The sequence below is a fragment of the Vanacampus margaritifer genome, chromosome 7 (genome assembly GCF_051991255.1).
Source record: "Vanacampus margaritifer isolate UIUO_Vmar chromosome 7, RoL_Vmar_1.0, whole genome shotgun sequence".
In the NCBI taxonomy this organism is placed as follows: domain Eukaryota; kingdom Metazoa; phylum Chordata; class Actinopteri; order Syngnathiformes; family Syngnathidae; genus Vanacampus; species Vanacampus margaritifer.
Window position 1 is genome coordinate 1967781 of NC_135438.1, and position 14185 is coordinate 1981965.

At 38.4% G+C, this 14185-nt stretch overlaps 1 protein-coding gene across 8 annotated transcripts in view; it reads left to right on the plus strand.

The window, feature by feature from the left end:
* The window catches only part of cacna1ib (calcium voltage-gated channel subunit alpha1 Ib), a 136381-nt gene that overhangs the window by 60739 nt on the left and 61457 nt on the right, over nt 1-14185 (plus strand). For 7 of the 8 annotated variants that reach the window (XM_077569871.1, XM_077569872.1, XM_077569877.1 and 4 more), the window contains 2 exons: nt 1897-2030; nt 12420-12517. In XM_077569871.1, coding sequence (XP_077425997.1) covers nt 1897-2030; nt 12420-12517 — 232 coding nt within the window. Of the gene's footprint in view, nt 1-1135; nt 1789-1896; nt 2031-12419; nt 12518-14185 lie in introns of those variants that run through there. The other variant, XM_077569876.1, reaches the window with a different exon arrangement.

The window sequence follows — 14185 nt, forward strand, 5'->3', positions numbered from 1 at the left end:
TCCTTATTGTAGTGCATCCATATTTTAAAATTATTAACAGCTTCACAAAGGCGAAACTAATAATAATAATTATTGTTTCTGATATTTCTGAAAATTGACATCAGGTTCACTTAAAACGGTCCTGATCATTTGTGAAAAAAACTCAATTCTCTTTACAAGTGTTAAAGACAAAAAATTGTCTTCGACGTTAACTAAATGTGTATCAGTTTCCATGAAGACTATAAATTGTATTGGATTTTTTTTATATTTCTAAAAGCAAGTATGTTGTTATTTAAAGCCTGCAAAGTGTCTTTGATGTTGACGGAAAAGATGTGTTAAGACTACAAACTGCTTTTGATGTTTCCCCAACTGTACATTTGATTCCTCCATCTTTGATAGATACAAAAACACCATCTCAACTGTTTTTGTAGTTCAGTGATTACTTTAATCCGCCTCATCTACCACAAGGAGCAAAAAAAAAAGGACAGGGAGAGGCGGCAGGAACCGAAAGTCAGACTAAAAAAAACGTGGATTATTCAGTCTCTTAAAGCTGCTCTGTATTACATATAAAGCATGTGTCAAATATTGCAACAGGCAAATGTTTAAATGGCCTCTAACGGCAAACGCACAAGCTTGACATGCGAAATGTAGTTTGAAAAAGGTCAAGGTTGCTCACGTTAGCATTAGCAACAAGCGCCTGACGTCTTCAATTGGCACTTGCTGACTCGGACGTTTTTTCCTTCTTTGTTTTGCCGCTCAAGCAGCGGCAAAACAAAAGCTAGCTGCGGAAATCCCAAAGCTGTAGCGAGGCTGTAATCCAACAACAACAACGGCGGCGGCTAATCTTCAGTTTTGTGCTGACAGCAGCAACAACATGCGTTAGCCCGAGCGTGTGTTTGATTCCTTTGGATTTGTTCTTCTTTTAATGAGATGCTTGATTAAAGCATGTGACTGTCGGGAGTGCGGCCCGGGTCCACGCGGGGAGCTTATCTGATTAGCGCGCCAGCAAATGATTTTCTGCTACATTTAGAGTTGGAGTGGGGGGTCTAAAGGGGGGGAAGCGACTGATTTGATTGACACCAGGCAACTGTGGAGACGTGATGATGGAAGCCAAGAATCACAAGGGACAAAGTGAAAGTTTCTTATTTTCCCCCTAATGGCTTTTTTTTTTTTTTTTTTTTTTTTCTTGCCCTCTTGTGGTTCGATCATAAGATGTTGTTAATATTTGTCAACTGTGGAAGCCATTGGAGACTCTTTTGTGATTAAAGGTGTATTCAAGGATTTTCTCAAAAAGTAGAAGCCAAACGTCTGTTGGTCACTTTTTAAAAGCTGCGCATTCGGAAGACCATCCTAGCTCTTTGACTGCCAAAAACGTTAAATAACGTTTCGTAAAATCCAATGGAGGAGTGCCAAAGACGTTAAAAGACGTTTTTTTCAAAACAGGTGAAACTAACCATTTTCTATTGTTCATTACTCAAAAACGGAATAAGGTAGAAACAAACTTTTTTTTTCTGATGGAAGATGAGAGTCCAATCTTGTTTTAGCAGTATGTGTGTTTCCATAGTCCAAACACATAATTTTCTATGGACCTTGAAAGATCAGTCAAAATGCTTAAAATCGGCTGGCACCCGCGGCATCCCTTTTCTGAAAACGTCTGGCAGTCAAAGAGTTAGCAGCTCTCCTGCTCGTCCGGGCGGAAACGTCGATCGAATGTCGGGAACGTGCGGGCTCATCTTCGTCTTCATCACTCGTCGCGGCCGGCCTCGCTTCATGGACGGATGTCCTCTTGTGGCCCCCGCCATTTTCAAAGTACGCGGCGGGATCGGTGGAGCTACGGCGACAAAGCGGCTGAGACCGAAGCTCACCGGCTACATGCTGCAAACTTTTTGGTGAATTTGTGTTTTTGTCACCTGGCAGGCTTTTGACGCCTTCATCTACATCTTCTTCGCCCTGGAGATGGTGATCAAAATGGTGGCGCTGGGAATCTTCGGCCGACGCTGTTACCTTGGCGACACCTGGAACCGCCTGGACTTCTTCATCGTCATGGCAGGGTGAGAAGCAGGTTTCTGCTAGCAATGTCAAATTTGGTAGGCTTGTCTGCCATGAGTAAAAAAAAAAAAAAACCTCTGGAAGCCACGCTAGAAAAAACGCTCACGTCTGCCATTTTGCTTTGATGTGACCATTGTAGGGTCATTTTGACCATTTTTGAAATTTGCTCGTATTGATACCAAATTTGAACTCCATATACAAGACGCTTGATTTTGAACGATTGTGAGTTTTTAATGTCATGTTCATGTGTGGAGCAAGACATTCATGATTGGATGATTCATCACTTTCATTGGATTTGTCCTTTCATTTAAGTCGATATTCAATATTAGCCCCGTGAATATTTCCGTGATTGGCTGCATGGCCAACAAAGACGCCCCAACAATCGACTTCAGCTCATATCGTAATGCTTGGAGCTACCCAGCATGCTTTGCACCACTGACTTAATGAATCTTGCGGCAGGCGCGTTGGAACAGCTTGAAGCGGCTGCTCGGCGACAATCAAGCGTCACAATGAAACCTGCTAGTCGCTGTCTTTTAAATTCATTTCAATGTTCATGTTTTATTCAACAGGGCCATAAAATGAAAAAGAACGTCACTTAAAGGAACGTGACAATGATTTTACAAGTCCTTGCTAAAATAGATGAGCACAATTAGCATAATTTCTCTTTGGATGTTGACCTTTAGGACGCTGCCGGACTTTGGCGACATCGCCATCAAAAGCGCCGCAGCTTACATGTTGTATGCACACGCCGGCCACATTATTAGGTACACAACGAGATCCAACGCAGGAGCCCTCAAAGGCGGTGACAGGAAATTTGCTAGACACGTTTATCACAAGTAGACCCACAAAAACGTCTCTCAATAAGCCAGAAGCTAAAATGCATACGAAGGCATTCCATTTTGGTGATTTGAGCAATTTCCAAGCATCCATCAAAGCGGATCCTGTCCTCCAAATTGTGTCCAATTTAGACAAATTTTGATGAACACGTGGTTGGCAGCTTTCGTTATTATTGCGTGTGAGTCGTGCATGGCAGCGAGTTTTGAATAGATTTTTTGGGGGGCATTTTTTTTTATTTCTTTTTTTTTTATTTTTTTTTTTTATATATTTTAAAAAAAAAATTCTTTCTTCTTTCTGGAGAGCTCAGTATTGTTGATTCGCTAATTTTACCGATTTGACATGCCATCATCATTGCTCTCCTTTTTTTTTAAATTTAGTTTTAATTTTTTTATTTTTTTTTGTATGTGGGTGATTATGTGTATGTGCGTGTGTGCGAGTGAGTGTGTATTCATTAGTTCACCTAAAACCAATTGAAAAAAAAAATCCCATACCGTTCACCTAAACCGAACACTTCCAGCCAGAGTCGTGAGGCCGTCAGGAGACCCGAGGAAGGATCAAAGAAAGGAAAGGAAAGTGGGGGGGCATTTTTATATACTAGACAACAATACGGTAAAAATAATAGTGATTTTTTTTTGGGGGGGGGGGGTTAGTGTGTGTGGATGTTGCAGGCCTAACAACTTTCTTGTGTTTTATCTTGGTTGCTTCTTTCACACTAATCCCCGAGTTTCCCCTCTTCCTCTTCCTCTTCCCCTTCCTCTTCCGTCCTCCTCCGATGGGGCACGGCAGAGGTGCTAGCGCCGATTACACACGCGTCCACTGCACGGAGCCCGTGTAGCGGCACGGCCAGGACGGGTGGCGTGATAAAAAAAGACCCCCGGGAACTCGGCCAGGCGCGGGAAAGGGATTAGCAGAAGCAGCAAGTGTGCAAACGTGACAATCGTTTGCCCCTGCCTGAAAACACAGGACCGAATTTTTAATTACACCAAGCGTGACGTTGCAGCCAAGCGCTATTGTGTTCCCCAGACTAACAAATGTGTGCGTTGAATTGCGGTGTGTGTGGTTTGTCATCAAGTTGGTTTTTCGAGGCTTGTTAGCGGACATGAACCAACTTGTTCAAACATCTCAAACACAAAATATTGGAATGTGGGGTTACTCGTTAAGGGGGAATTGAATATTCATATTATTAGTTATTTATTATTTTGTTTATATATTTTTTAATATTTAGATATTTTATTTTTTTTTATATATATTTTTTTAGCAGTAATGTCCATCACGTCCTCATTCCTTATTTATGTTTTAAGCTGTTAAACGTCATTTCTAGTTTGTTTATTTTTAAACCACTAATAAAAGAAAGAGAATGACACATTTCGCATACTATTAAACATTCATTTTGTTTCAGAGAATAAAATCTATTAGTGTCTTCCTTTATTTTTGTTTTTTCTTACATTTTGTATTGTAAACGTTCAGTAAAGAAAAAACAACAACATAGCTTAGCCTTAACTTCTGTTAGCTCAATGCTAACATACAACTGAAAACGCCATTTACATAAAAAAAAAATATACTAAAAAAAACTTTTCGACCGCTTCAGCCGACCACAGCGTTGTGAACTACACAGGGCATGATAATCAGCGCCGCTGAGCCAATAGGACTACATGACAATGTCATGTGACATTACATGGCCGATTCGATTTCTTTGTCATTGCTGTTCTTATGTATACAAAAAAACAATTTTGTCCTTTTTTTTTTTAAACAATATTGTTGTATTGTATTGTATTTTTGTATCGCCAGATTCGCCGACCTCCACACAATATCGTGATAATTCTCCTATCACAAGGTTCATATTGTGATATTAACTGTATCATAACGTTTGGATATCGTTAACACTTTATAACACACTTTATAAACTCGCAAATTTGCCACTTTCTAAAGTGGCAAATTCGTGAGTCTTTTTCTCTGAATATTGCCCTCGCCCGCTTAAATATATTTTTTTTAATACGTGGCCCTAATATGCCGTCGTCGTGCATCTACTGCACATTACTGAGCCACTTCGACTAGTTGAGTGAAACTCTTCTTCGCTTGCCTGCATGAGGGATTATTATTGATTATACTGCCGCCTGGTGGTCAAGTCACACACAACAGGAGGAGCTGCAAAGAACTAATCATGATAATGTACTTTTTTTTTTTTTTTTAATCCTTTACATTCTATGCAGTCATGTTGTTCCTTCCTTGACAAAACTCATTACAATAATATTTTATATTTAATAATCAGGTTTTTTGAGCGCAACATCAACATCTTGAATTTACGCGCGCGTGTGTGAACATTTGAAGGTGCGCATATTCAAATGAATTAGCGTCACGGTCGGATGATGCGCGAGGTCACCGAGTTAATGGCGAGCGTCTGGAGAGATGCTGCCGGTGATTAAATGCCGCTTAGCCGGCGTAGCATCTGCGCGCTAGTCCTTCGCTGTCAAGCGTCTTGACCCTCGTTAGTCCCGTTGTTGATGTTTTACCTCGCAAGGTGTCGTGCCTGCCTGCCAGCACAACACGTAGAAATCATAGACAAAAAAAAAAAATAAAAAAAAAATCTGCGGCATGTCCACGGTCTCGTGCAGACGGGAAAATGTAAGTGATGCATAATTAAGTAACATGCACAATAGAAATAGAGAGAGACACATTAGAAATAATATACAAACTTAAAAATAAAAAGTCCACGGTCCACAGAGTTTCATTTTTTGTGTGTGTAAATTAATAATTCAAATAGATTTTTATTCGTGACCGCTTCTCGTAAAAACAGCATCTGTTGAGGAGTAAATGTCATTACTGCAATGCGCTCTCTGCATTGCAGTAATGACATTTCTACACATGTGACTTTTTGCCACCACATTTTTGAACTGTAGATTATTTCAAGTTATTCTCTTTCTTTCTTTCTTTTTTTCTTTCTTTCTTTCTTTCTCTTTTTCCAGGGATGTGATTTTTCCGCTAATTCGCGGAATTCCGCTTTTTTTATCTCCCCCCCCAAAAATTTTTTTTTTTATTTATTTATTTATTTTATTTTTTTTAGTAGTTCATTGTGTATGCACATGACTCCGACAGATAACATCTTCTGCTATAACAAAGACATTTGTGGTATGCTCTAATATGAGTTACTTTTCATTTGGTCATGATACAATTATTTGTTCATGAAATTTGAACTCTTCAACATTATTTATGTGTTAACTTAGTAATCACATTAGTTAGATATGATGATATTCTCAGTGATAGTTTTTAAAAGCAAAGGCAGTCCAATGTTTTTGAATGTGACTGATTTTGAGTTGACTAAAACTGCCATTTTATATGGGATAGTTCAATATACATTGAAAATTTATGCTGTTGTTTTGTCTATTTCTTTGTCATGTGAGTGCATTGAAAGTACTTAAAAACACGGAAAACCCATGAGCTCCGGGGCCCCCAGACCCCCGGCTAAATTTTCAGATAATTTCACTTTGGTCAAATCACATCCCTGTTTTTCTTTTTTCTTTCTGTTTATCTTTCTTTCTTTCGATAATAATTTCAATTTACACTGTTGAAATTTCAACTTGCTTCAAAAATTCACGCCTACTGGAGAATTTATCGTCTGACTGCTTCCAGTTTTTGCACAGTTGAACTTTAAATATCAACTTTTCCCCAAATAATTTTCAATTGGACGGACATTGAACTTTTTCCTTGAAAGTCCTGCTTTCCACGCCCACGTCCACACATGCAACTTATTATCATTACCCGCTGTCTAATACTGCTTGGTGGGGCAGTTGGTAAAGTGCATTGTCCAGTAACCAGGAAGTCACAGGTTCGAATCCCACCTCTGACTGGACATTGCAAATATACCCATGGCCATTACGCTAAGTGAAATACAACTGACTGTCATATGAGTAAATTGATTATAATTTCAGTCGGAGTCCGGCTCGCCGGCTTAACCACGCTCATAAATCACGGCAAAGTCGACCTAAAACCCGAAGACGTTTGACGCTAATGACAAAGTCGATGTTTCTATTTGTCAATGTGAGGATTGGAATATGTAAGAGCAAATGTGTCAGGAAGCCCCGCCCACTTGGGGGTCTTCCATTATGATGTCACCATGACGCCGAAATGGAACAAGCGCTCACATTTGACATGCAGTGGAACCTTGATTTAACCGACTAATGGGGGGGGGGGGGGGGGTTTCGACTGTTAAAGCTAATTGCCCGCTAAATTGAAATACTTTTGTTTCCTGTGAGAGAATTACTTGATAAAAAAAAAAGACTCTGTACAGTACTAAACATAATAAAGCATGTTTGAGAAACATGTACAATAAACAAAGTGCGCAATGTGATCACCAGATTTTTATTTTTTTTTCCCCCTCCAGGTTCTTTTAAGAAAGTACTGTAGAATTTTTTTTTTTTCTATAAAATGTATCCTTTCTAGATTTTTTTTTTTTCACTTAAATAAGTTGCTCAAGATGATCATCTCAAAACAAATATTTTAAAATATTTAAGAAACAAATTATTTTTTTAAACATACAATATGTGTTCATGGAAACCAATACAAAAACAAATCATTTTTCCACTTCGGTGTACAAAAAAAAAAAAAAAATCACGTTTAATGGCAATGTTGAGATGGAAAAGAAATTGAGTTTGATTCTTTTTCAAAACTGTTCAGCCGTCAGTTTGCTCGCTATCATGTTGCTAAGTGCGGGTCCAACATTTGCTCCAAAAATGCTAACATTAGCCCAAAATGTCCAAACTTGTCGTTGTCCATTCTGATAGCAAACTAACATATTTTGCTGTTGCAATGATTTTTTTTATATACATAAAAAAATATTAGAGCTGGACCAATTTGTATTTCTAAAAGCACATCTACTTCATAAAATGAAGTTTAATGGAAATTTAAAATTGGACATTGTGATCGGCGTTCTAGTTGAACTCTTTCCAACTTTCCGTTTGCTTAAACTGTCGTCATTCTCGCACAGAAGTTGCGCTAAAAGTTTTGCAGTTTTTGCAGCGAAGTTCTCCCCCTAACAACTTCTGTTTGTTTTTATTTTCACCGCCTGCCTGACGTTCCCTCGCCTCCACTTCCTGTTACACGAACACAAAGCGGCGTTCCGCTCCACATGCCCCCCGGGAGAATATTCCTCGGGGCCAACTTGCCACGAGGAGAACGTAAACATGGCGGGAGGAAGAGCAGCCCCCCCGAGAGGCCAAACTCGCGGGGAGGGAAGAAGCCACATGTTTTTTTAATTGCTTAACTCTTTGACTGCCAGACGTTTTCAGAAAAGGGATGCCGTGGGTGCCAGCCGATTTAAGCATTTTTGACTGATCTTTCAAGGTCCACAGAAAATTATGTGTTTGGACTATGGAAACACACATACTACCAAATGAAAGATTGAACTCTCATCTTTCATCAGAAAAAAAAGTTTGTTTCTACCTTATTCCATTTTTCAGTAATCAACAATAGAAAATGGTTAGTTTCACCTCTGTTTTTTTTTAAAAAAACGTCTTTTAACGTCTTTGGCAGTCCTCCATAGGATTTTACTAAACGTTATTTAACGTTTTGGGCAGTCAAAGAGTTAAGGGAGGTGGGGTGGGTGGGGGGGGGGGGCAAAAACTTTTTTTTTTTAATTCACCAAGCTGTTTGCGTGATACTAAATTCATGTCGATGTGGAAGACGATGTTGGACTTTATTGCTTTGAATTGACAAAAAAAAAAAAAAAAAAAAAAAAAAATGTTGGTTTGGATATTTAAACCTCCATTTTGTCTTGTGACTTTAACTTGAAAGCTGATTGGTTTGGAATTTGTTTCGGTTTGGAAGACTTGATGGAAGTCGAGCAGCATGCAGTGAAACTGTGCTTCCAGCTTTGCACTTCTTGCACTTCTTGTACTTGAGCCCTGTGACATTTCCACTTCCAATTTGGTGCCCGAAATAGAGTCAACAACAAAGTGTGTTTAAAAGTGGCGAGACGCAGCCCGTCACGGCGCCCAAATGCTCATTAGATGAAAATAGAAGCCGGGCTCGCAAAAGCTGAGCTTGGCTCTACAAGTCTTTTTGTCTTTATATTAACTACATTCCATGGAATTCTTATGTCTGGCTTGACTGATATTAAGGATTTTTTTTAGGTCGGGAAAAATTCTAATTACCAATCAATCGGCCAATTATTATTATTAAAAAAAAAAAGATGGTTTATAATAAATAAAATAACTATTATATTTGCTCCCCCACTTCTAATTAGTTTTAGTTGAGCTTATTGTCATATTCATAAAACAAATTGTACATTAACTCTTTGACTGCCAAAAACGTTAAATAACGTTTAGTAAAATCCTATGGAGTGCCAAAGACGTTAAAAGACGTTTGTTTCAAAACAGAGGTGAAAACTAACCATTTTCTATTGTTGATTATTGAAAAACGGAATAAGGTAGAAACAAACTTTTTTTTTCTGATGAAAGATGAGAGTCCAATCTTTCATTTGGTAGTTTGTGTGTTTCCATAGTCCAAACACATACTTTTCTGTGGACCTTGAAAGATCAGTCAAAATGCTTAAATCGGCTGGCACCCACGGCATCCCTTTTCTGAAAACGTCTGGCAGTCAAAGAGATATACATTCTAGTGAAATTAAATTCAATAATTGCTAATAAATGCGCTTTTCAAATGACCTAAAAACATCAACACATATCATCATTCAACAACAAATATGAATTACAGGCAGACCATTTGATTGCTTTACATGACTTTGTCCCCGTATTTGTTTACCTTCACAACAAAGAAATTTTTTTTTTCAAGAACTGTAAATAAATAAATAAATGAAAAAATAAGCATGAAGTGCTGAATTTAGCTTTCAATGTAGGCCATAAATGTATGCAGTACATAATGAGTGAAATTACTGGCAAATAATAATAATGCATCAGATTTATGTAGCACTTTGTGTATATATAGATAATCATAAAGTCATAAAGGATGCAGTAAAATTGTAAAGTTTTTAACAACAGTCAGTGAAGTTATAGTCGTTGATCAAGTCATCAAACCTTGCAGTTTGTTTTAAATTGTACAGACTGCAGTGAAATGTCTGTGAAATTTGAACAATTTGTAGTGAAATTACTTACACTGACAGTACTTTCAGTGAAATTATATTAATTGTTATTTTATAAACATTTTGTGTTGACATTGTATGACCTTACAGGATTAAGTGAAATGACAGTTATAATCTTGCAGTGAAACGGTACGCGAATCCATTCAGGCTTTTGTTTACAGGATGCAGAAAATAAAAAAAAAAGTTCAAATCATATTCTCCAAGTATTTGGGGTGAGATTTTACAGTATATAATCAATCGTCCTTTCATGGTCGATTACGGCGAAAGCGTCACCCGTTTTTCGTCTTTGAACTCCACGCTCTGGGAATTTTGCTTTGTTGTCATGTGTGTGTGTGTGTGTGTGTGTGTGTGTGGGGGGGGGGGGGGGGCGTCACCTCAGAGCTTCAACTGTGACCCGTCAAAGCCTTCGCAACTTCGGAACACTCAAGAAGTTCAAACCCCAATTTTTGTCTTCCCTGGAAACGTCTCAAGCTTTTCCTTTCCGCCTCATTAGAAACTGGCTGCGGAACGACAATTTTCCCGCCTTTTTAATTTCAATCCGCTGTGTTGGGTTTCTGACATTTTGACATCCAACCTCCGCGTGAGCTCCGAATTCTTCTTCTCCGTGGATGCGTGCGAGCCCGCTCGCTTGTCTCCAGCCCCGTAATTATCTCCTAAACTGGCTTCATTGCCGTCGACTTATTGCGCTCCATCATCTCACCGGCTTCTTCCGCTTTCATCCTCAAGTCCTCTCGGTGAGATGACGCGCGTTTTCCGCCGCAAGTTTTCTCATGCGCTTCGCAAACTGATAGCGATCGGGCGTCATGTGCGTAAACGTAAATATGAGATTAAATATTGACCGTTGATTTGAAACACGGCAGCAAAGAATTTTGTTAACAACTAGAACCTCCTCATAAATCACATTTTAATGGGAAAAATATCTGCCTCAAATAAAAACCAAATATCAAAATTTATAGAAACATGGTCTACGTATATAGAATTTTTTAACCTAATTCTGGTTACTTAATTCTGTCTGTTAGCGAGAGCCACAACATCGTGATAACTTACATTGATGTTTCTGCATTTGGCAATTTATTATTATATTATATTATTATTATTATTATTAGGATTTTTTTTAATGGGCTTTAGGTGAACTGATGAATACACGCACGCACGCACGCACACACGCACATACACATACTCACCCACATACAAAAAAAAAATATATATATATATATATATATATATGTGTGTGTATATGTATATATATGTATATATATTTAAAAAAAATTATTACATTTTTTTAATTTATTTGTTTTTTTTAAAAAAAAAAAGGAGAAATCGAATGAACAATACTGAGCTCTCCTGAGAAAAAAAAACAAACAAAAAAAACAACTAGAACAAATTTGAATGATTAGGCCTACAAAAGTATGTCATATGGCAACAACGAGGCGCTCTAATTCTAGCTAGCTAAGGTACGGCACACACATGCAGATAATCGGGGCTTTCTTTGTGTTGATTTTTCTCCTTTCCAAGGACGTCGGACGACTGACTATCTTACATGTATGTCTTATATCGATATCAAACTCAAGGCCCGGGGGCCAGATCTGGGCCCGCGGCATCATTTTATGTGGCCCATGACAGAAAATCATATGTGTCAACTTCCAGGATCGGATTTTTCCTGATAGTAGTGCCAGAAACGAGTCGGCGCCAACAATCCCTCAAGGAGATTACTCATATATGCAATCACAAAATTCTAGGGGGAGCATAAATTGATTATTTTTCTCAATCTATCAGCCCAAGTATCTTTATGTGTGTTATGGTTTGGTAAGGTTGAGGAACCAATTGCAGGGAAGCGGGGAAGTGAGGTTTAAAAAAAAAAAAAAAAAGAAGATGAAGGAGGCCTGAATTGATCAAAAATAAAAATCCAAAATAACACAACGCCATCCCAGGTGGCGGCCATTTTGCTTTGTACAGCCACTTGACATCACAGCGCGATGTCATTTTCAGTCGACAGCAAGTGACAGTACAAAGCAAAATGGCCGCCCCCTGACATAGACAAAAATGTGCTGCTCATTTCATATTTCACAATAATTCATTCATCAGAATATCGTGTTTAGACCGGAGGGGTTATATGGAGCATTTTTATCATATAATATTTTATTTTATTTGTCGTCAAAATCCTTAATTGTGTGCTGGGCCTAAACTGAGAAACTAACGACTGATGCAAACAAAAGTGCTCGAGTTCTTATAAAATAGCGGATAATTTAACATCTAGCTCTATATCTTCATCTCTCTCTCTCTCTCTCTCTCTCTGTCATTCTGTCACAGCCTCTATTTTGCATATTTCCACTCACCTGATGATTAATTTTCTTACAACGTGCCAAGAATTGACACTAACAAATTGACTGTATGTATGTGTGATGTACTGTGCGTGTTTGTGTGTGTATGTGGTCCCCCCACACCCCCCCCCCCCCCCCAGCATGGTGGAGTACTCGCTGGACCTGCAGAACGTCAACTTCACGGCCATCAGGACGGTGCGAGTCCTGCGGCCGCTCAAAGCCATCAACAGAGTGCCAAGTGAGTCGGATGGAAGGCGTCGTTGCAAATGCGTCGTCAGCACCACGGACAGCGACACAGCGCCGGTCACCGCTCGGCCGCCCGCTGTCCCTGGTGCTGAAGCACATCACGTACACAAACAGGGATGTGTGCATTTTCACGTACACTTTCAGCAAAATGTATAAACAAAGAAAGTGAACTAAAAATATACAGTATGCAAGGATCACCGGTCGCTGCAAATCTGTGACCATTTTTTCTAGAAATTGATCCTTTTCAACCAGATTTAACCCTAACCTACTTTCACTTTTGGACCAGATTTCAGTTTCATGTTTACTTTTGAATGACATTATTTCTGACATTTTCACTTTTTCAAATTATTTTCTTGAAATTGAAACGATTTTTCTTGTCATTTCAATTTTTTGACCAGGTTTTCCTTCAAATGTTAACTCTGCTAAACCAGCTTTTACTTGAAATTGTTTCTTTGGGGCAAGATTTTTCTTGACATTATTAATTGAATTTTTTTTTTTTAACTTTTGGACTAGATTGTTCTCAACGTTTTCATTTTGGAAAATGATTCTCATTGAAATTCTCTCCTTTGTATCAGATGATATGTTTACTTTGGGAGCTGATTTTCTTTGGAACTTTTACTTCTGGACCGGATTTTTCTTGTCGAACAGATGTGTCTTGAAAATATCATTTTTGGACAACATTTTCCTAAATGTCACATTTCAGAGCAGATTTTCCTCAATATTATTTGGAATTTCTCATTTGATATGACTTCCCTTGACATTTTCATTTTTTTTTGGACTAGATTGTTTTTGAAACATTCATTTTAAACCTGATTTCTCTTGACAATTTCATTGTTGGACTTGATGTTTCCTGAAATGTTTAGTTTTGGACCAAAATTTCCTTGAAAGGTTTTGGGACTTGAATTTCATACAATTTTGACTTTGATTATTTTTTTAACGTGGTGAAATTTGATTTATAGATCACTTTTTCTTACAAATTTTCTCCTTTAGACATCTTGATATTTCCTCTTTTCTTTTTTTTAAACCTGATTTTTTTTTAACAACTTTTCCTTGAAACTTTGACTTGTTCTCCTGATTTTTCTTGAGATTTTCCTTTTTGGACCAGGTGCTAAATTTTTCTCATTTGAATCAAATTCTCTTCAAACGTTCGATGGCATATGATTTTTTTTTCATTTTTTGGACATCATTTTGAATGATATTTTTTACTTTCAGACCAGCTTTACCTTTATATTTAGAATTTGAGATTAGAAACTGGACCCTCCTGTGGGCTCGTTTTCAACGGCAGTCCAGCGTCGTGTGCCAAAGAGGACGATTTTGTGTCGAGAATGGTTTAACGCCTCGTTTGTTCCTTGTTGTTCTTAATTATTCGGCCATCTTTGCCGGAATCGACATCCGGCGACGCCTCGGAGGCAAACGCGCCTTCACTCGCGCATACAAATTAGAGCTGATATTGACAAGTTGTTGTCTGGCTGCAGCTCGCAGTGGAAATGAGTTGAGTACAAGACTAATGTACATCATTCATTTTGATGGAAATCATTTGGGAGTCCAGGCAACGGAATTGAGCATCTTGTCCATGCACTTTCTTAATGTATTCTTCCACTTCATGTATAATTCATGTTTGGAAGATTTAGCCCACATTGACGGTTTTACTTAACAGCAG